Source organism: Oncorhynchus mykiss, chromosome 7 (genome assembly GCF_057628025.1).
Source record: "Oncorhynchus mykiss isolate SJ-2025 chromosome 7, ASM5762802v1, whole genome shotgun sequence".
NCBI lineage: Eukaryota > Metazoa > Chordata > Actinopteri > Salmoniformes > Salmonidae > Oncorhynchus > Oncorhynchus mykiss.
The window spans coordinates 37,935,761-37,956,163 of NC_143028.1; the positions used below are offsets into that span (position 1 = coordinate 37,935,761).

General features: G+C 42.0%; 2 protein-coding genes and 1 pseudogene across 7 annotated transcripts; 2 read left to right on the forward strand and 1 right to left on the reverse strand.

Annotated features, from left to right (window-relative positions):
• The first annotated feature begins 259 nt into the window (after positions 1–259).
• LOC149982535 (glycerate kinase-like) lies at positions 260–2,667 on the forward strand (annotated as a pseudogene).
• LOC110527816 (T-cell leukemia translocation-altered gene protein homolog) lies at positions 1,278–11,432 on the reverse strand. Of its 3 annotated transcripts, XR_016497238.1 has the most exons (4): positions 11,089–11,172; positions 7,261–7,315; positions 5,335–5,368; positions 3,518–3,652 (listed from the first exon to the last, which is right to left on the reverse strand). XR_016497238.1 is itself a non-coding variant. In XM_090240889.1 (3 exons), exons 1-3 carry the CDS (start codon positions 11,297–11,299, stop codon positions 3,610–3,612), a joined length of 288 nt encoding a protein of 95 aa, XP_090097015.1. In that variant the 5' UTR covers positions 11,300–11,432; the 3' UTR covers positions 1,278–3,609. The 3 variants fall into 3 exon arrangements, 2 of the variants coding, with proteins under 2 accessions (XP_090097015.1, XP_021465023.2); XM_090240889.1 differs by lacking the exon at positions 7,261–7,315 and having other exon boundaries at positions 1,278–3,652; positions 11,089–11,432; XM_021609348.3 differs by lacking the exon at positions 5,335–5,368 and having other exon boundaries at positions 1,278–3,652; positions 11,089–11,299.
• Positions 11,427–20,344, forward strand: mon1bb (MON1 secretory trafficking family member Bb). 4 transcript variants are annotated; one of them, XM_036983288.2, is made up of 6 exons: positions 11,427–13,216; positions 14,104–14,207; positions 14,768–15,379; positions 15,570–16,362; positions 18,591–18,738; positions 19,007–20,344. In XM_036983288.2, exons 1-6 carry the CDS (start codon positions 13,158–13,160, stop codon positions 19,226–19,228), a joined length of 1,938 nt encoding a protein of 645 aa, XP_036839183.1. In that variant the 5' UTR covers positions 11,427–13,157; the 3' UTR covers positions 19,229–20,344. The 4 variants fall into 4 exon arrangements, with proteins under 4 accessions (XP_036839183.1, XP_036839184.1, XP_036839186.1 ...); XM_036983289.2 differs by having other exon boundaries at positions 11,487–11,524; XM_036983291.2 differs by having other exon boundaries at positions 13,073–13,311.
• Positions 20,345–20,403: the final 59 nt, after the last annotated feature.

Genomic DNA, 20,403 nt, shown 5'->3' on the forward strand with positions numbered 1-20,403 from the left:
CTTAGTGCTGATCCTGACTCTGCAAGTACACAGCTCTCACACAGAGGAAATCCAGAGGTTCCCCATACCCTGTGTAGGCAACCTCACTAGGATTCTCTCATAATGACTTGAGTCTTGTCAACTAAATGCTGAGTGAATATGTGGTTATCTGATGTGGTGTGTGGGCATCTCAAGGTAAGGGACAGAAGGTCAACTAGTAGGCCCCTTTGTCTCTATCTGGAATCTCTTGGGTGTGTCTTTTGGTGTGCACATACAAAAATGACCAGTAAAATCACAACAGCAGAAACATCAAAGGGGGCCCTGTGATCCTTAAACTTAGTTTTGGCTTTGTTCTCCCTGATAGGACAGCCTGATGGCTCGTGTTCTGTCCCTGCATTGGCCTTTGTCTTTACAGGCCCTTGTGGGGGTAAGGGGATCCACGGTTTTCAGACATGCGGGCACGGGAGATGTTTGCTACAGGTGTGCAACCAGACATTGTGGTGCGGCGGAGTCTGGAGCGTACAGGGGACACCTTCCTAGTGAATGGCCACAGCTTCACGCTCAGAATCAACCTTCACCTTGTGGGCTTTGGCAAAAAATGTTTTAGGTATGGCTGCAGAGGCAGAGAGGATTGTGGGAAACCACTTGGTGAGAGTGAGTGCCACACGGGATAAAGGAGACATTACAGCAGCATGGGAAAGAGTAAGCAACTCAAACAAGTGTTTGTGGGTGGGATGGGTTGGTTGGTAAATGAATTGCTCCTCTCATCTTTTTTAATTTCTCCTCAGCCAGACGTGGTTGAAGGATGGAAGTCGGATCACAGTGATGGAGGGAGCTAAACACAACCTGCCAGATGCTGATACTGATGCCCAGGGAGCAGCCAAATGTATCAAGAGGCTGGCCAGCACACTGACAGAATGAGCTGTTGCTTGTACTAATTTCAGGTAAATTGATACCTAACTCCTATCACAATTTAATTGTTGAACAAACTATATAGTTATTACTTAATTTGAATCACTGAAGCTACAGGGTGTCCATAAATATCTTTGAAGCCCAGTGCAGTCAAACACTTGATTTTACTGTATTTTATACATATTTCACACTATGAAGTTGGAGTAATACTGTTAAATTGTGAAAATAGCATAATGCCCATTTAGTGTAAGAGCTGTTTGAAAAGACTGCCTTAAATGTCCACCTGTTTTGACCGATGGTGACATCACTGTGCAATAAATTAGCTAGACCAATGAGAAATAGTGAGAAAACTATGCCAATAAAAAATAAAAAAATTCTCTCCCCACTCCCCACATTTTTGATTTTATTACATCAGTTTAATTAAACAATCACAGTAAGACTTAATTGTTACCCAAAAATGATTTGATAGATACATTCTGCTGCATTGGACATTTAACACACATGTAGGAGGGTCTGCACTCTTGCCTGCCCCAGTCACACTCATCTCTCTTCAAGAAAAACAGAATGTTACACTCAGACTGACTGTCTTGTAGTTGGGGCTACCATTCAGGAGCTTAACTCTGTACGCCATGCCCTCGTTATTGAAGGGAGGCGGACTTGCACACTGCGCTCACCCTGCTCAAATAAGTCTCCAACTCTACTAGCTCATTATAGAGCTTTCACCCCAACATTTTTACTTCTTGCACATTAACTTTTATATTGTGGTCATATTTGGTCAAATACAATATCCCTGTTAACATTTTCAAAACAGGTGGTGGCCCTGGTTCTGTCTGATGTAATCTGAGATCCCCTGGACTTAAAAGCCCAGCGGCCCCATATTGTAGACTGAGGCGTGGCCTCAGGAGATTTGGTCGGTGCTGGACCGCTATGGGCTAATCGCAGCCTCTCTCCCCACCTCAGTCAAGCAGGTCCCTGGACGCTCAGCTCCCCGGTGGGAGGAGGCTGGAGAGCAGTAAGACAGGGTGGCATATGTTCTCAATGCTGTGATTGGCTCCAACAGTATTGCTCTGGAATGCGCAGGGCGACGTGCAGGGGAGCTTGGATTCCGTCCAGTTGTGCTGTTGTGGGGACGTACAGTCTGTCTCGCCTTTATGGTCTACTGGCTCACTTTGCCTGCTCCCGTGACGAGCCCCCTCCTGAGTTGCCTGCTGAGATTCTGAAGCTGGGGCCCGAGACGGGCGTGGTGAGTTGGGATTTGTGCCGTGCTATGCAGGTGCTTGGCGTGGGGAGGGATGGGGAGCCACCGTATGCTGGCTGGGGGAGAGCCCACTGCGCAGTTGACAGGCAAGGGGCGTGGTGGGCAGAACCAAGAGCTAGCCCTGCGAGTGGGGCTGGAGCTGGGAGTCTTGGCACTCCCTCCGAAGGGTCCCCTGTTCCTGCGTGGTGGGACAGATGGTCAAGACGACCAACTGAGGCAGCAGGGGCGGTCATAGACGCAGGGCTTGGAGAAGAAGCACGAGCACAGGGGCTGGACACTGAGGCATCCTCATTAACAATGATTTCTTCACCTTTTCACACCTGTCTGGTGGGCAGTGACTGCTCCTACCAGGGTTAATGGGTACCAATGTGAGGGATGTGTACATCCTGCTCATCCCACCAATCCCCATAGTCGTGTCTGGTGAAGACGAGGGCCTGAAAGCAGCTAAGCACTCATTTCAGTATGAATCCATACTGAGTAGACTTAAATATATTCAGAGCTCAGCTTTTCAAAGTTGACCTTGCCAATTATACCCCTTTCCAGCAAGCCCTTCTGGAAGTCCACGTTTAATTTAAAAAAGTCGCAGTCAGCTATGTCTAATGAATAGCGTAAATTGCTTACTTTTTGGTTATTTGTGGAGAGTGTTCTTGTACAGAGCAATCGTGGGTTGTGTGCTGGACATCGTATTAGAGAATTATTTTTATTTTTTTAAACTAAATGTGACTTTAATCAGAAGACAGCCAGAGGCCTCATGCATTTGCTCCTTCTCAGTATGGAGGTTCCAGCCATAGAGGGGTGTACAACGACTATAATAAGGTGAGTCTGTCCAGAAAAATAAATCAAGGGTTCGAGGGGAGCTGCCATTTGATGTAAGGCTTCTATCTCTGACCACTTTCTCCACAGTAGTCTCGCTCCAGCGCACTCTTCATGGATTACTATGTAGCCTTGCTCCAGTGGAAATAAAAACAGCTCCTTATTCATACAATAATATGTTATGGACATAACAGCAGTCACAACTCACAGCAGTTGTCGAGTCTTTTCAGATTCTGTCTACCGGTAGATTAGAATAACATTTCAGTTCAATCTACAACCAATCAGATGACATAGACTTGGATAGATATTTTAATGGCTCACCAATCAAAGGCGGTAAAAAATTTACATAAGCTTCATTTTAAAATATGAGATTTAAAAAGATATGACATATGAGAGAATATCTTCGCTTATCGCATGGTGTGGCTGTCTGGATGTAAACTGAGCCTGATTAGTTACCCCTTCATGACAACCGTCCGGGAAAAGTAATTTTTCAGCGTAGAGTAAGGAAGCGTCTGCAGGCCCACCTCATCGATGAACTCCAGCCCATTTGAAAAGGCACAACATATCAAGTCTGTGTCCACTCAGCAGCACTGTCTGATTCGACCGAGAACAAGTAGAATGTAGTCCAACTTGTTATGTCCCGTCTGTCACTCACGGTGTGTCTTGATGGTGTCCCCTGCAGCACTCTCCCTGACAGATAGAAAACATTATCACAAGGAGTCACACCTACTGCTTTTGTTGTTGTAATTATAATAGATTTTTGAGTAGAAAAACACATACAAATGACAACATACACTTAAGTTGGAGTCATTAAAACTCGTTTTTCAACCACTCCACAAATTTCCTGTCAACAAACTATAATTTTGGCATGACAAATTATTTTTCCAACAATTGTTTACAAACATATTATTTCACTTATAATTCACTGTTTCACAATTCCAGTGGGTCAGAAGTTTACATACAGTCAGTTGACTGTGCCTTTAAACAGCTTGGAAAATTCCAGAAAATTGTCATAGCTTTAGAAGCTTCTGATAAGCTAATTGACAATTTGAGTCAATTGGAGGTGTACCTGTGGATGTATTTCAAGGCCTACCGTCAAACTTTGCTTGACATCATGGGAAAATCAAAAGAAATCAGCAAAGACCTCAGAAAAAAAATTGTCGACCTCCACAAGTCTGGTTCATCCTTGGGAGCAATTGTGCCTGAAGGTACCACATTCATCTGTACAAACAATAGTACGCAAGTATAAACACCATGGGACCACGCAGGCGTCATACCGCTCAGGAAGGAGACGCGTTCTGTCAACTAGAGATTAATGTACTTGTGTACAAAAAGTGCAAATCAATCCCAGAACAACAGCAAAGGACCTTGTGAAGATGCCTGAGGAAACAGGTACAAAGTATCTATATCCACAGTAAAACGAGTCCTATATCGACATAACCTGAAAGGCCACTCAGCAAGGAAAAAGCCACTCCAAAACCGCCATTAAAAAAAGCCAGACTACAGTTTGCATCTGCACATGGGGACAAGGATTGTACTTTTTGGAGAAATGTCCTCTGGTCTGATGAAACAACAATAGAACTGTTTGGCCATAATGAATATCGTTATGTTTGGAGTAAAAAGGGGGAGGCTTGCAAGCCCAAGAACACGTGAAGCACGGGGGTGGCTGCATCATGTTGCGGCGGTGTCTTGCTGCAGGAGAGACTGGTGCACTTCACAATATAGATGGCATGAGGAGGGAGCAAAATTATATGGATATATTGAAGCAACATCTCAAGACATCAGTCAGGGAGTTAAAGTTTGGTCGCAAATGGGTCTTCCAAATGGACAATGACCCCAAGCATACTTCCAAAGTTGTGGCAAAATGGCTTAAGGACAACAAAGTCAAGGTATTGGAGAGCCATCACAAAGCCCTGACCTAAATCCCATAGAAAATGTGTGGGCAGAACTGAAAAAGCGTGTGCGAGCAAGGAGGCCTAAACCTGACTCAGTTATGCCAGCTCTGTCAGGAGGAATAGGCCAAAATTCCCCCAACTTATTGTGGGAAGCTTGTGGAAGGCTACCCGAAACATTTGACCCAAGTTAAACAATTTAAAGGCAATGCTACCAAACATCTAATTGAGTGTATGTAAACTTCTGACCCACTGGGAATGTGATGAAAGAAATAAAAGCTGAAAGAAATAATTCTCTACTATTATTCTGACATTTCACATTCTTAAAATAAAGTGGTGATCCTAACTGACCTAAGACAGGGAATATTTACTAGGTTTAAATGTCGGGAATTGTGAAAAAACTGAGTTTAAATGTATTTGGCTGAAGTGTATGTAAACTTCCGACTTCAACTGTACATCTCCACACCTGCCCAGACCCACCTGCACACACCCCCATCACTCTCTGCCACATGGCCTAAAAAAAAATATTGAAATATGCAGACAGATGGATTAAAAGTACATTTACATTGTAATACTTTGACAGCCAACTTTAACTCCGCCCATAACTTTTGGACTTTGCAGCATTCCCAGAAGGCATGGATTATTGAGTCATTGTTAGTTTTACCCTAAGACTTGAGGTTTTGCTGTAGAATTAGCTAATTTTGCCCTGTGTAATAAATTCTATATATTAGTTTATATACTGTATTAAGCGTACATTTTCATTAACTGTAATTTCATTAGTTATGTTCCAACATTCCCTCCATCTTGTGCCAATATCAGTGTGTCTTTGTTCCAATATTTTTTTATATATTTTTTTAAGAGTCAGTTGGATAGGCTCTAAGGTTTTGTTGGTCTTACTTGTCATATGAATATCATTCTGTGACTCAAAATTGGATTCCCTCAAGATTTCTCTGATGTTCAAAAGATTTTGAATCGAAATTTCTTCATAGGAAGATTTAATGCATGTATTTGAAAAAAAAAAAAAAATGCGGTCATGGAAATAAATGTATTTCCTATTACCAAGTAATTTACGATTTCTGCTTTTTAGTTTTCCATGTGTACAAATTTATCAGGGAATTCTGAAAAGCTATTGATTTTTAGACAATTGAGACATGGATTGTATATGTGTGCCATTCAGAGGGTGAATGGGCAAGACATAATATTTAAGTGCCTATGAACGGGGTATGGTAGTAGGTGCCAGGCGCACCGGTTTGTGTGTGTCAAGAAGTGCAGCGCTGCTGGGTTTCACGCTCAACAGTATCCCCTGTGTATCAAGAATGGTCCACCACCCAAAGGATATCCAGCCAACTTGACACAAATGTGGGCAGCATTGGAGTCAACATGGGCCAGCATCCCTGTGGAACGCTTTTCACACCTTGTAGTCCATATGCCCAGATGAATGGAGGCTGTTCTGAAGGCAATATTATGGAAGGTGTTCCGAACATTTTGTATTTGTGTGTCTATTTTTAATAAACAGTTCGATTGATATGTATCAAGTCTGTTTTTAGTGTTTATTTTGTCTGCTGATAATTGATTCAGGGTTGTTGAGTCTAAGGCTAGGATCAGTCTAACCCTTAAGAAAAAAAAAGATTGCAGTCAGAGTGCAGTATAACTGCAGTACATTGTAGTATAACTGGAGTTAGAGTACATTAAATGCAGTATGAATCTGCAAAACCTGCTTCCAAAATACCATACTGCACATTTACTGTAGTTTCAAAACTGTAATATTTTTTTAAAAGTGAAATATTGTTTGATTTATATAGATTTTCATAACTTTTAAAATTGTCATTAATTGTGTTGTTTCTAATTAACGCATCTTTATCTTAAAATTATAACTTTTGGCATGTATTCATTTTGAGGGCTGCGAGATGTTTACCATTAAGTAGTATGCTTTATTTGAGTTCAGCCTATAGTCGTTTTCTCTCTTCAAAAGTCAAATATCATATTCCTGCTTAAGTTCAGAAATGTTATTTTCTTCCTTACCTTGTAAATAAAAAAAATGTTTATGGACTTTCAAAAATAGGGATTTTATTTATCTTTAATAAAAATGTCTAACTTACATTTCACTTTTGCAGAGTATGAGATTATCAGTTCCTTAATGTACGCCTTAAAAGCATCCCAAATTAAATAGGTGGGTCAGCTTTTCTCTATCCTCTGTCTACATTTGTAAAGGTTTTTTAAAATGTAGGTACACACTGCTTTTAATAGTAGGAAGCAACCAACTAGCGTTAACAACTAAATTCATAATGGGAAAATCAAATGTGTGGAGTCCAGTGGACAGCTAGAGAAAATGACACTATTGTGACTAGAGAACAAGTCAGTATTATGGGTACCTGGAGGGAGACCCATGGATGCTCGGACACCTACCATCCACTGCGGTGAGGTACAGTGTCAGGTGTGCCTCCATTCTGTCCACTAGTACCTAAAATGTTAGAGCACAACAATACATGGCTGCTAGCTTCGACCGCAACTGGATTCTAATTTGACGGAACATTGGGTTTATACAGATCAAAGCCCAATGTCATGTCAGAATCCAGTTGCGGTTGAAGCTACATGGCAGTGCCTTTCAGACATAGAACTAGTTACAATTTGAAACGGCATGGTATTTGAATGCTTCCATACAGCAGTTACATAGTAGGTAGTGGTCAAGTTATTTTTGCATGGCCCAGTGCCCCGAGTGGGTGGAGAGTTAATTTCAGGACCAATGGATTGGTCTAAAATGAGCAGACTGCCCACCCAGGGCACTGGGCCATGCAAAACTAATTTTCCCAGTGTAAAGCAAAGCACAGGGAATTTGACCAAACCTTACTTGCTGATACTTCCTCAATTCCCGACTTGGAAGACAATCCATGTCTTCTAAACGTCCATGTTTCTGTTGCAAGTGGTTCGTTTGAATTCGCAAATGGTCAGTAATTCAAAAAATATATATATTTTGCTACTTGAAGTAATCCAGCAATGTGTACGCCGTGATCTTGTCTATTTCAAATTGTATCATTGATCAAGGCAGATGAGTGTCATCAATTATGTATATAAACCCTGGTTTGCTGATGCTACTGTATGTGCCGGCCATTGCGAGGCTTTGAAGCCATCGGTCGGCCATATTGGCACTCCTGAGCAGTCCTCAATAGAAGTCAATAGAATTCCACAGTATTTCAAGAACAAAATGACATGTATATAAGTATTTTTTGTTGTAGTGGGGACAGTAACATTAGTAATCTCAATGTTATTACATTATGTGAGCTAAAAAAAAATCAAAAGTATACATTGTCTGTAATAGAATAAACATTGTAAAAACAAATGTTGACATTAATAAATGCATTTCTAAAGCTTCCAAAAGATGTTTTACACTGGCAGTGGTGGAAAGGGTACCCAATTGTGATAGAAAATGACTTGAGTAAAAGTCTAAAAGCATCTGGTTTTAAATTTACTTCAGTATCAAAACACTATAAATCCTTTCAACTTCCTTATATTAAGCAAACTAGACGCCACAATTATTTTTTACGGATAGCCAGGGGCACACCAACACTCAGGCATCATTTACAAACAAAGCATTTGTGTTTAGTGAGTCCACCAGAGCAGAGGTAGTAGGGAGGGCCAGGTGCTCTCTTGATAAGTGTGTGAATTTCACAATTTTCCTGCCATGCTAAGAATTCAAAATGTATTGAGTACTTTTGGGTGTCAAGGAAAACATATGGGAGCAAAAAGTACATATTTTCTTTAGGAAATTAGTGCTATAAAAGTCAATGTTGTCAAAAATATAGATAGTCATGTAAAGTACAGATACCATGGCTTGACATTAACTTTTTTGCCCCCCCCCCCCCCCCCCCTTTAGTGCACTAATAGGCTACTGTATAAAACATGTCCATAAGTGTCCTCCATCTGGAGACCTACTGGGTGTGAAAGCTTTTGAACCAACCCTGCACAAACACACCAGAATCAACTTATCAAGGTCCTGTTGAGCAGCTGATTTTTTACTATGTGGTGTGTTCGAGCAGAGCTGGAGCAAAAGCCTGCACATCCAGTAGCTCTCCTGGAGGATGGCTGGCCACGCTGCAACATTACAATTACAACCAAATACTTTTTTTGTAAAATTACTTCCTCATTCAATGAACCTGGGATCAAATGGCTAAGGTGGGCGAGGTAGCTAACTAAGATGTGTATCTATTTGTAAGGGTAAAATATTCAGTGTACAGGGTAGATCTTCACAGCATAGGAGTTACTTGTCAATTAGGCTATTCTAAGAATATTTTCGTACTTTGTCAGAATTACATGGCCTGTATTGAATAGTAGGAGAATACTAGCCAATTTTGAGCGCTTGATTAACGGTTTTACAACCTGAGTATGCAGCATTGGTTTAATCAACTTCGCACCCCGTATCAACTGCATGTCGGCAATTTGCGGTTATACAAAAGTGCCGGTGAAAAGTAATTTTAGGACATCGGACATAAGTGACATTAATAAATACTAATTGCTAAATAGTTACCTAGACAATTTGAACATATTGTGTAGTTTGGCTTGTTATCTAGTTAGTCTGTATATAATTTACCTGCTGCGCAATGTCTCTCGCTCCTCTGGCAACGGCCCACTGGCACGCAGGTGATGCACACACCATGACTTTTCCAGGATTTTCATTGCTGACCAGAAATGTGCTATAACTGGGCAAATAACTCACTATTAACGAATATGAACAAAATGCGGTTAAACTTGCTGTGATCTCAAACACGCATCTCCCGACTGCATGATTGACAGACCACTTGTGGCTGTCAATGCAGGCCTTCAATAATTATACTCCCATGCGCTCCGCAGAGATTGGGAAGATAGAGGACAGTGCAAAACACATTGCATCCAGGGACAATGATCCAATTCTGATCGGAGTAGCCTAAATGGTTTGATAGTGCTTTTTGTCCTACTTTTTTTTGTACTTGCCCTGGGCAAGTGGATACCCCCCAAAATACTTAAGTAGTACTTCAAAGTATTTTTCACTTAGTTAAATTATACCAGTGATTCCCAACCAGGGGTACTGGGACCTGGATGTACTCGAGTGCTCATGAGACCATGTGCGTACTGTAAAATGCACATGAGGGGGTACTTCAGGGGTACTCTGGTTAGACAAAATTCAGTAGGTGGTAGTGTAAACGAAAAAGGTTGGGAACCACTGCATTACACCACTGTGGTGGGGGAGTGCCAAGATGGAGGAACAGTGGCTTCAACACAGCACCCCCTATCAGTCAACTTTTCTTGCCCAGTGACCCCAGCCCAGGCAAACCTGCAACCCAGGAATCCCCATCATACGTCAGCAAAATAATGTATAATCAAGTGTTGTCTTACCAGTTAAATGATAATGGAAAGTAGAAGTAAACCAAATATATATTCTGGGGGATTTGTTTCTGTGAAAAATAATTTGAATACTGCTAGCTGCAGTTCATATCCATATTATTAATATTTGATTCAGTGACTGAAATTATGGCCCCGTCCTCGGTAGCTATTGGGCATCGGAAGCACTTCTTACCACGAGATCGCCTTGCTATTCATGTTGAATGCCAATTTGAACTAAGCAAGCTGCTAAATCTACTGTGTAGGCTATTAGAGGGTGTAGGCTACCTGCATCGAACTAGCCAAACCATGGCAAAATGGAATTACAATCATAAACCCAGATTTTAGTCAGTGGGCCTAGCCTATGGACAAGTCAATATTCCAATAAACCATTCCTAACGGTTTGACACAATTGCCAGAAAATAGCCTAACATTCGTTTTTTGAAGTGTATTTATTTATTAGTCACATTAGCTCGCAATAATTATTATTTTAAATGGGAAAACTTTTGCTTCTAAGGTCGTTAATTTAAAAAAAAAATCAAGATTCAATACGTTTTTTTTTTGCTGGACCTGGCAACCCTGAACTCTAGGGACAACCTTTTAAAAAAAAATCTAGATGAAACATTGTCGGCCCAAATGAGCCCGATTACCCAATTGTTGTGGTCTGGCACATGGACTCAAATCAAGAATTGGAAGTATCGGTTGGACGAACATCCTCTTGTGCTATATGCTTTACACTACTTACTGTGTAACGGCTGTATGGAAGCCTTCACATAATCACCACCGTTTCAAAGTGTACTTCCTTGTGGCTAGCTAGCATAGACCTAAACGTCATGGTGGCAAACATATGATGAATGTTAGCTAGTTTCCTGTAGCGCTCACCTTGTCGGTAATACATATCGTTCACAGTGTTTCCGTAAACTCTCCAAGCGAAGTGGATGGCAATGAGACTGACAACAAGCCAGCTAAACAGGATCTTGAATATTGACACTCTCATATCATTAGCCAACCAGTCATCCACAAACTCGGAAAGAAACGACACAAACCCGTCCACAATACGGGATAAAAACTCGAAATCCCACGGCTCTTCCATTTTATAAAACGCCACCCAACGTGTATGATTTGTCAAAAAAACATGCCTTACCTAAACCAGCTAACGTTATGGCTGACTGTTACAATTCGTCAAAAATATTTGAGTGAACTCACAGATGTAAATATTTGCTTTTAGTGTTAGCTACTTATATCAGGCTTTCTAAACCCAGAGACGTAACATCGCGAGACTTCCGGGAACGCTTGCGAAACAGATGAAGCAGACCAGGTGGGTTGAGAAGTCTGTGACCGTGCTCGAGAGCATCAAAACCATGATGTGGTGTTTGCGAATTAATCGTTATTTTTTAACTACTCTTTTTACTAACTCGAGTCATAATTCGTTCGTTTAACCTGCTAGTGCTGGCCACAATGAGATCATCGAGCAGGATTAATACACGCTCCTCCGGCTCAGCGGCTCCAGAGACTTGCTCCGACCAGCAACTGTCTGTCATTTTCGCGCACAGGATTAGATCATGAGCATAGAGAATAAAAATACATGTCTAGAACTGATAATTGACCACATGTTGCAAGAATGAATGCAAATAATTGATTATTGAATGTTATCGATGGACACAGCTTTGTAACAGCAAAACATACACAGCCCGAACTTCGAATCGTTTGGCATTCAAGTATTGCATTGCGCCAAGAGTCGTTCAAAATCTAGTCCGGTTGCGGCACAACCAGTGTATACAAATGTATTTGTTTGTCTAACAATCAATAAATGTACATTCTTTAAAATATCAGTCACAAATTACATCTCCAATAAGCCCCCTATGGTGAACGACAGGCTTGTAGAATCATGACTTGAGATTTCAGCTCCCCGGAATGGGGTCCTGCCTGCCCGCTATGGTGAATGGGATGTGAATGAGAGGCTTGTAGATTCATTACTCTTTCGAGTTTTCAGTTCATTGTCCACCGGCAAGGGGTCCTGCAATGCTGTGGGAATTACTGACTCAAATTAACAAAATTAGTCGAAAGATTCATTCTTTTGACTGAATGAATCGAAAAGATCAGTCAGTTAAAAGAGCTGACTTTCCCATCACTTCATGTATCATTGGTAAAGTCTGACTGACTGACTGATCTTCAACTAATAATCAGTATTTATTCATGACGCAAGGTGATTTGTAGATCAGTCAGTCGGCAGTCGCCTGCAATGTCGAACAAGTCCAATGAGAGAAGTCAAAAAATCTTAGTTGTTTATTTTTTCAAAATCTAAAGGCACAACCTAGATTGGGCCAATGTTTTAAGTAGTTGAACACGTTATTACTCAAAATTCGTGAAAGTGACAAAGACACGTTTTCATTTTCGTCAAAAACATTATTTGTCACATGCCCCGAATATAACAGGTGTAGAGTAAACCTTACCGTGAAATGCTCACTTACGAGCCCTTAACCAACAATCCGGTTTTAAAAAAGAAATTAAGAAACATTTGCATAATAAACTAAAGGACTAACGAGTAACACAATAATATAACAATGAGGCTATATTCAAGGGGTACGGGTTAGTCGAGGTAATATGTTACATGTAGGTAGGGATAAAGTAACTATGCATAGATAATAAAATAGAGCAGCAGCACATGTGATGGAATGTGAACGCATGTGTGTCTGTGGCGTCAATATGCGTGTTGGAGTGTCAATGTAGTATGTGTGAGTTTGTAGTTTGAGTCCAGTGCATGTGCAAGAGAGTCCGTTTTATAACGTTAGTTATAAAAAGCTTTGGTTAAACTGCAGTACTGTAGCAAAACTATAGGAGCAGTCTACACCGTGCTTCTAGACCGGAACCCTGGCCCATTGCCCTGGCACGCACTCTGACTTGGGAGGGGGAGTTTCTCCTCTCATTGGTTTATTACTTGCTCCATCTAAATGACCATTGGCCAACGTATCCTATCTGCTGTCACCATTGGGATTCCGGATGTGCTGTTGTGAGTGTAAAAATTGTCAATCGGCAATTTGCCTACCAGTTATATGGCCTAAATTCACGTTATACACGATTTAACAACGGAATATTTAAACGTAGGTGAGCTTTGTTTTTTTGTATAATGTTTCAAGGTATGTCAGTGTGCGTCAAAACGGGGGTTTTCGGGAGCACTGGAATGTCTTTTGCTGGCTAGTGTGTGTAGTGAGGGGTAGCCTGCAATAACATGCAGGAAGAAAAGCTAAATAAATCAAGTAGCTAGAATAAGATGCGTTTTCATTTAAACCTCACGGTAGTTGGCTATGATAACGTTAGAATTACAAGGCGTTTTCATTTAGACCTAACGTTGGCATTGCAATGATGATGATGTATATGTTCAGGGCCCGGTTTCCCAAAAGCATCTAACGGCTAAATATATATATATATATAAATATATATTTTATATTTATATAAATATAAATATATATATATTAGTTCCAAATGATGGATTTAACATTAAGATGCCCTGGTTTGGATGCACATTTGCTTCCCCCTGCCTGTGGCTTTAGCTGTTTTGAGAAATTAACGACTCAAGTTAAAGTTTTAAAGCGTTATTAGTAGCTAAAGCTAACGTTGCGAGTAACATACGGCTACTTAGCTATGTTCTCACTGCAGGGGATTTAATCTTATAAAGATGCCATTGAGTGCTTGCTACCGAAGCTAAAGCCACACATCTGCTGACCCATTTTAACCTGGCTCGTCATCTAGGCGTTAGCTACTTGCATGACCAGTTTGTGGCCAGCTGCGTAGCTCGATCCCAAGTGGTGTGCTGCTGTAGGATGACAGGAACTGTTAACTGAATATCAAATAAATGACTAGTCTGCCAATGAGCGCTTCGTTTTCTGTGATTTACAGTGTCTGTGATGTCAACATGGAGAGAGATGACAGTCAAGAAAAAGGAGAGACAGAGGAGATAACAAGTTGTGATCCACCCTCTGCTGACTGCATCCCGTCAACTGGTAATGAAATGCCTTATGTCATCTAATCTAGAATGAAAGTTAGCTCATCATTAACCCTCTAGAGTCTACTAAACTAACATATAGAATTGTTGTAAGATGGTCATACCAAGGATCATTTAGATATTTCCGTTGGAAATTTAGGACCTCTTTAGGTGTGTGTGTATATATATATACACAACATATTTGATGAAATATTGAATTTGGCCTTACTGCTATTAGCCCATAGAAACGCATTGAATTACAGATTCATACATGGAAAAACAGAAGGAAGTTTGTTTTGAAGCGTCTGTCCTATATCTGACAGACACTTTTGCGGAATGCCTATATCGGCGGCTGCGGGGATTGAGACGCAGTCCATACAAAAAAACAAATATCTCTAGCTTCAACATACTCTTTTTATAGGGATTGTTGTATTATGCTAATTAGATTTCCCGTTGGGCTGCAGAGATTGACTTAGAGGTTTAATGGCAATGTAGCTGATCTTGAAATGCTTCCACACAGAAAGTAGGGAGATCTGCAGTGTTTGTGATTATTTTACTGAGTATTGTCTGATTTTTCAGGTTCTTCTTATCACACTCCGGCCCTGCCCTCTGACAATCCCCCAGTTCCTGAGCCTGCTGGAACAGTGGGAGGAGACAAAAACATCAATGTGACTTTAGAGGAGCCTACATATCCACCTACATCAGATTCTATGGGAGAGAAGGGACTACAAGCAGCTCCTGACCAGGATCTAGGACCGGCTCCTGTTCTGGTAAAAGAGGAAGAGACTAATGTGTGCAGTAAGATAGAATATCAGAACTTCTCAGGTGGTCAACCAGAGACTGTCCCAGAGGAGGTTTCAGCTGAGAATGGGCAGGATGACTCAGGGGAGTTTATCGTCACTATTTTGGCCAGGGGTAAATTGGAGGAGCAAGGTCTGGGAGTGAAGAGGCATTCCTCTCCACTGTCAGAGACTGGCGCCCCAGAGGCCCCCCCATCCCACCGTGACGAAGACGTGACAGCGGAGAGCTGGAGGCAGCACAGGAAGCATGTGTTTGTCCTGAGTGAAGCAGGGAAGCCCATATACTCCCGCTACGGCAGTGAAGAGGCTCTGTCGTCTACCATGGGAGTCATGATGGCACTGGTGTCCTTTGTCCAGAGTAGTGACAACATGATCCGCTCGGTCTACTCAGGTGAGAATTTCTAGAATTTCCTTACGTTCATGACTGTGACAATAACTGTTACTGAAAGTGTAATGAATTGCTCACTATAGGTGTTTATTCATCATTATTTGCTCCCCCTGTACAGCTTTACATCCTATTTTGTTCTTACATGTCTGTACCCTCTACCCCCCCCCCCCCCCCCCCTCCCCCCTCCCCTCAGATGGGCACACAGTGGTGTTCATGCAGAAGGGTCCTCTGGTGCTGGTGTCTGTGTCAAGCAGCCGTCAGTCAGAGAAGCAGCTGCGTGGTGAGCTCCTTTACGTCTACTACCAGATCATCAGCATGCTCACCCAGGCCAGCATCGCTCGCATCTTCCAACACAAGAAGAACTATGACCTGCGGCGACTACTGGCCGGCTCCGAGAAGATCCTAGACGGCCTCCTCAACCTGGTGGACTCGGACCCCAGCTTCCTGCTGGCAGCGGTGCACTGCCTGCCATTGGTCTCCTCTCTCAGGGACTCCCTCAGCCAGATCCTGCAGAAGGCCATCACCCCCAACCTGGTCTTCTCCATCCTCATCGCCAAGAACCAGCTGCTCACCATCGTCCAGGAGAAGACGGTGATCGAGGACGCCAGGCTGGAGCCTGCTGACGTCCACCTGCTGCTCAACCTCATTGGGGCCTCCTCTGCCTTCCAGGCTGGAGAGATCTGGACTCCCATCTGCCTGCCTCTCTTTAACCCTGACTGTTACTTCTATGCCTACATCTCCTACCTGGACCCCCCAGAATGCACTGTGTGTCTGCTGCTGCTCTCCACGGATAAGGAGGCCTTTTATGCTGTGGCAGAGTGTAAGAGGAGAATAGAGGTGGCCATGCTGGCTCAGAGCTCCCTGAGCCTCATAGCCAAGGCCCACTCCTACAGCGTGAGCCAGGTGGGCGTCTCAGACCTCAGGCACTTCATGTACAAGCCCTTTGACGTGCCAGACAACCACAAGCAGCTCACTCAGTTCACCAGGTAGGTGCTATCTATTCTGTTGTGCTTTTGTAACCTTCACCCAGTGAATGATTCACGTCAGTCTATTTCATGTAACTTCTTTTTCACATTTTAAAAAAAAATTTAAATATACTTTTTGGACTAAATATTCTCTGGATACTGGTCCTGCAATGTGTTTTAATGTGCAGACAGATTAGCCTTCAAATATAATTACTCAAAAAAGGAATGTCAAAGGGGAGATGTTTTTTTTTTTTCTTTACATATTACACATGTGCCTCAGGTCAGATCATATTCATCCTCCAGTAGCCTTGTGCATTTTACCATAGTATTATTAAAGAATCATAGAAATTGAAAGCGCATGATATCTATAATGATACTAACAAGATTGTATAGTTCTCACTGTAAGAAAAAGCATGCCAAGTGACCTATTTATCTTGATTGGTAGCTTTGGGTTTCTTATTAGACGAGTTGTACCAGTGAATACAACCTTGCAAAATGTTATACAACTGGGGAAATAAATATTCCCCATGCAATGCTGCGTTAGACAGGCTAACATTTCAGTCTAACTTACATTAGAGCTTGATCAAAGTTGGGGAAGCAAACATGTATATTTTGCTGCACATTGTTTGGCAATTCCATTTTCATGTACAGTTCATTTGTAAAAGTAATCAGACCCCTTGACTTTTTCAACATAATGGATTCAATTATTTTACACACAATACCCAATAATGACAAAGCAAAAACATGATTTTAGAAATGTTTGCATATTTATAAAAAAAAAACTGATGTCACACTTACATAAGTATTCAGGCCCTTTACTCAGTACTTTGTTGAAGCACCTTTGGCAGTGATTACAGCCACAAGTCTTCTTGGGTATGACGCTACAAGCTTGTCACAGCTGTATTTGGGGAGTTTCTCCCATTCCTCTCTGCAGATCCTCTCAAGCTCTGTCAGGTTGAATGGGGAGCGTTGCTGCACAGCTATTTTTAGGTCTCTCCAGTGATGTTCGATCAGGTTCAAGTCTGGCCTCTGGCTGGGTCACTCAAGGACATTCAGTGACTTGTCCCGAAGACACTCCTGTGTTGTCTTGGCTGTGTGCATAGGGTTGTTGTCCTGTTGAAAGGTGAACCTTCACCTCAGTCTGAGGTTCTGAGTGCTCTGGAACAGGTTTTCATCAAGGATCTCTCTGTACTTTGCTCCGCTTATCTTTCCCTCCAGCCTGACTGGTGTCCCAGTCCCTGCCGCTGAAAAACATCCCCACAGCATGATGCTGCCACCACCATGCTTCACCGTAGGAATGGTGCCAGGTTTCCTCCAGACGTGATGCTTGGCATTCAGGCCAAAGAGTTCAATCTTGGTTTCATCAGACCAGAGAATCTTGTTTCTCATGGTCTGAGAGTCTTTAGGTGCCTTTTGGCAAACTCCAAGCGGGCTGTCGTGGCTTCAGTCTGGCCACTCTACCATAAAGGCCAGAATGGTGCAGTGCTGCAGAGATTGTTGTCCTTCTAGAAAGTTCTCCCACCTCCACAGCGGAACTCTAGAGCTTTGTCAGAGTGACCATCGGGTTCTTGGTCACCTCCCTGACCAAGGCTCTTCTCCCCTGATTGCTCAGTTCGGCTAGTCGGCCAGCTCTAGGAAGAGTTTTGGTGGTTCCAAACGTCTTCCATTTAAGAATGATGGAGGCCACTGTGTTTTTGGAGACCTTCAATGCTGAAGAAAGTTGTTGGTACCCTTCCCCAGATCTGTGCCGACACAATCCTGCATCGGAGCTCTATGGACCAATCCTTCGACCTCATGGCTTGGTTTTTGCTCGGACATTCACTGTTAACTGGGGGACCTTGTGTAGACAGGTGTGCGCCTTTCCAAATCACATCCAATCAATTGAATTTACCACAGGTGGACAATGGAATCAATGGAAACAGGATGCACCTGAGCTCAATTTCGAGTCTCATAGCAAAGGGTCTGAACTTTTGTAAATAAGGTATTGTTTTTTAAGTTGAATAAATGTGCAAACATTTCTAACCTGTTTTCACTTCGTCATTATGGAGTATTGTGATGTCATTATGGAGTATTGTGTGTAGATTGAGGATCCTTTTTTAATTTAATACATTTTAGAATAAGGCTGTAACGTAACAGAATGTGGGGGAAAATCCAAGGGGACTGAATACTTTCCAAATGCCCTGCATAATGTCTTGCTGTCTTTTTTAATAAAAATGTTTTAATTACATTTGATGTGCTGTTGATTTCAGCCCAGAGATGGAGGCTCCTTACAGCACGGAGGAGGAGAGGATGAGGCTGCTGGACCTGTACCGGTACATGCACGGTCGCATCCACAGCTCTTCCAGGGCCCTCAAGCTCATCTACCACGTGGCAGAGAGGGAAACGCTGTTGGCCTGGGTATGTCACTCCCACAAGGATTTACACGTGGAAGTGTTACTATGGGCAGCTCCAAGAAGCTCTCTGTACAGGATGTTGTCTGGAGTCTTGGTCTCAATGACCTGCATTCCGGTGTAGATATGAAGTGAGCTATTTTGGATTGTTGCTAGCATTCATGCGGCATACTTCTCAGCTCAATGGAACATAACAGTAATTTACAAAGTATTTGAAACTGTTTAAATGGATCTGCTAAGACCGCTTATTGCATCTTTGTCCTTTTCCTCTATAGGTCACAAGTAAATTTGAATTGTACACCTGCTTCAGCCCCTTGGTGACTAAGGCTTGTGCCATTAACGCCATAACCAAGCTTCTACGGTGGATCAAGAAGGAGGAGGACCGTCTCTTCATCCGATACCCACCCAAGTATTCAACCACGCCCAACCCCAGCAAAAGCTCCCGAAGGTCTGACCAGCAGGATTCCACAGATAATGGCTTCATGTCTCTACTATAGAGCTGCTCTATCTCTGTGCTTAGCTCCGGCTCTTCCACTCTGTCAACACGTAGTTTGTACACTGGTTCTACAAGAGGTTTGGCACTGACCACATCCTACATCTTTGGGTACTTCATTGAATTTTGACCACTGGACTATTTAAGGAGAACTTGCCTTTTTGACACTTTCAGACTCTTCTGTACCTTTATGAGAAAGCATGTACAGGAACTGCATTAACACTTTAGATTACAGTCGAACAAGTTGATGTTCAGGGAATCTGTAAAGAGAAAGCAAACATTTTTAAATTGGCTAGTGGTGGAACATTGAAGATAATTTTCAATGCTATTGAGTTTTTATATTGTTTTATTCTATTGTAACAAAAGTGAGAACTTCTCGAATGCATCATATCAAATACTTGTTACATATAACTATTTCAAGTCAAGCTTTCATGGTCATTGACACTGTAGCACATGACAAATGAAATGGGACTACCTACATTATAGAACTACTCTTGAATTTGTTTTCAACTGCCTAATAATTATAATTATTGCTAGAAACCTTAGATGTTGACAGGCTGACACAGGATTTAGTTTAAGTGTGGTTGTTGGTGGGATGAACAGGAAATGAAAAATCATTAAATGTCTGAATTTTGAAATGTCATCTTCATGAAAATTGGAAGGATTACCACTTGTATGTGGATATTTGATATGACATAACTTCTTACATGTCGTTCTCAGTTGATACAATTGTTTAACTTGCATGTTATCTTTGCAGTTTAGTTTGTAAATAGTGTTAACTCAGTTCATTATGCTCTGGTAATGTAAATATACAGTTACATTGTCATTCTATCCTTTATTGCTGGGAACCAAATTCTTCACCCACAGTCTACTCTAGTAATCCTCATGTACTTGATGGTTAAATGCTTTGTCCAGCACACTCATAAAATCCCACAGAGTCCTAATTTGTGGGGTTCTTTATTCAGAGACACTTCATGCAAATTCTTGTTGGATACCAGGATCAGCTATGCTGGACTTTGTCATGTTCTGAGTGGTGGCTTATCTGGTTTGACTGTTAGGAACATCTTATCTAGAATATTCATGTTCAGTTGGTTCTTAAATAAATCCCAGGTTGCACAAACCACCTTGTCATTCTTTAACTGCATGTTAGATTTTTACGAGACTGAGAACAAACCACCA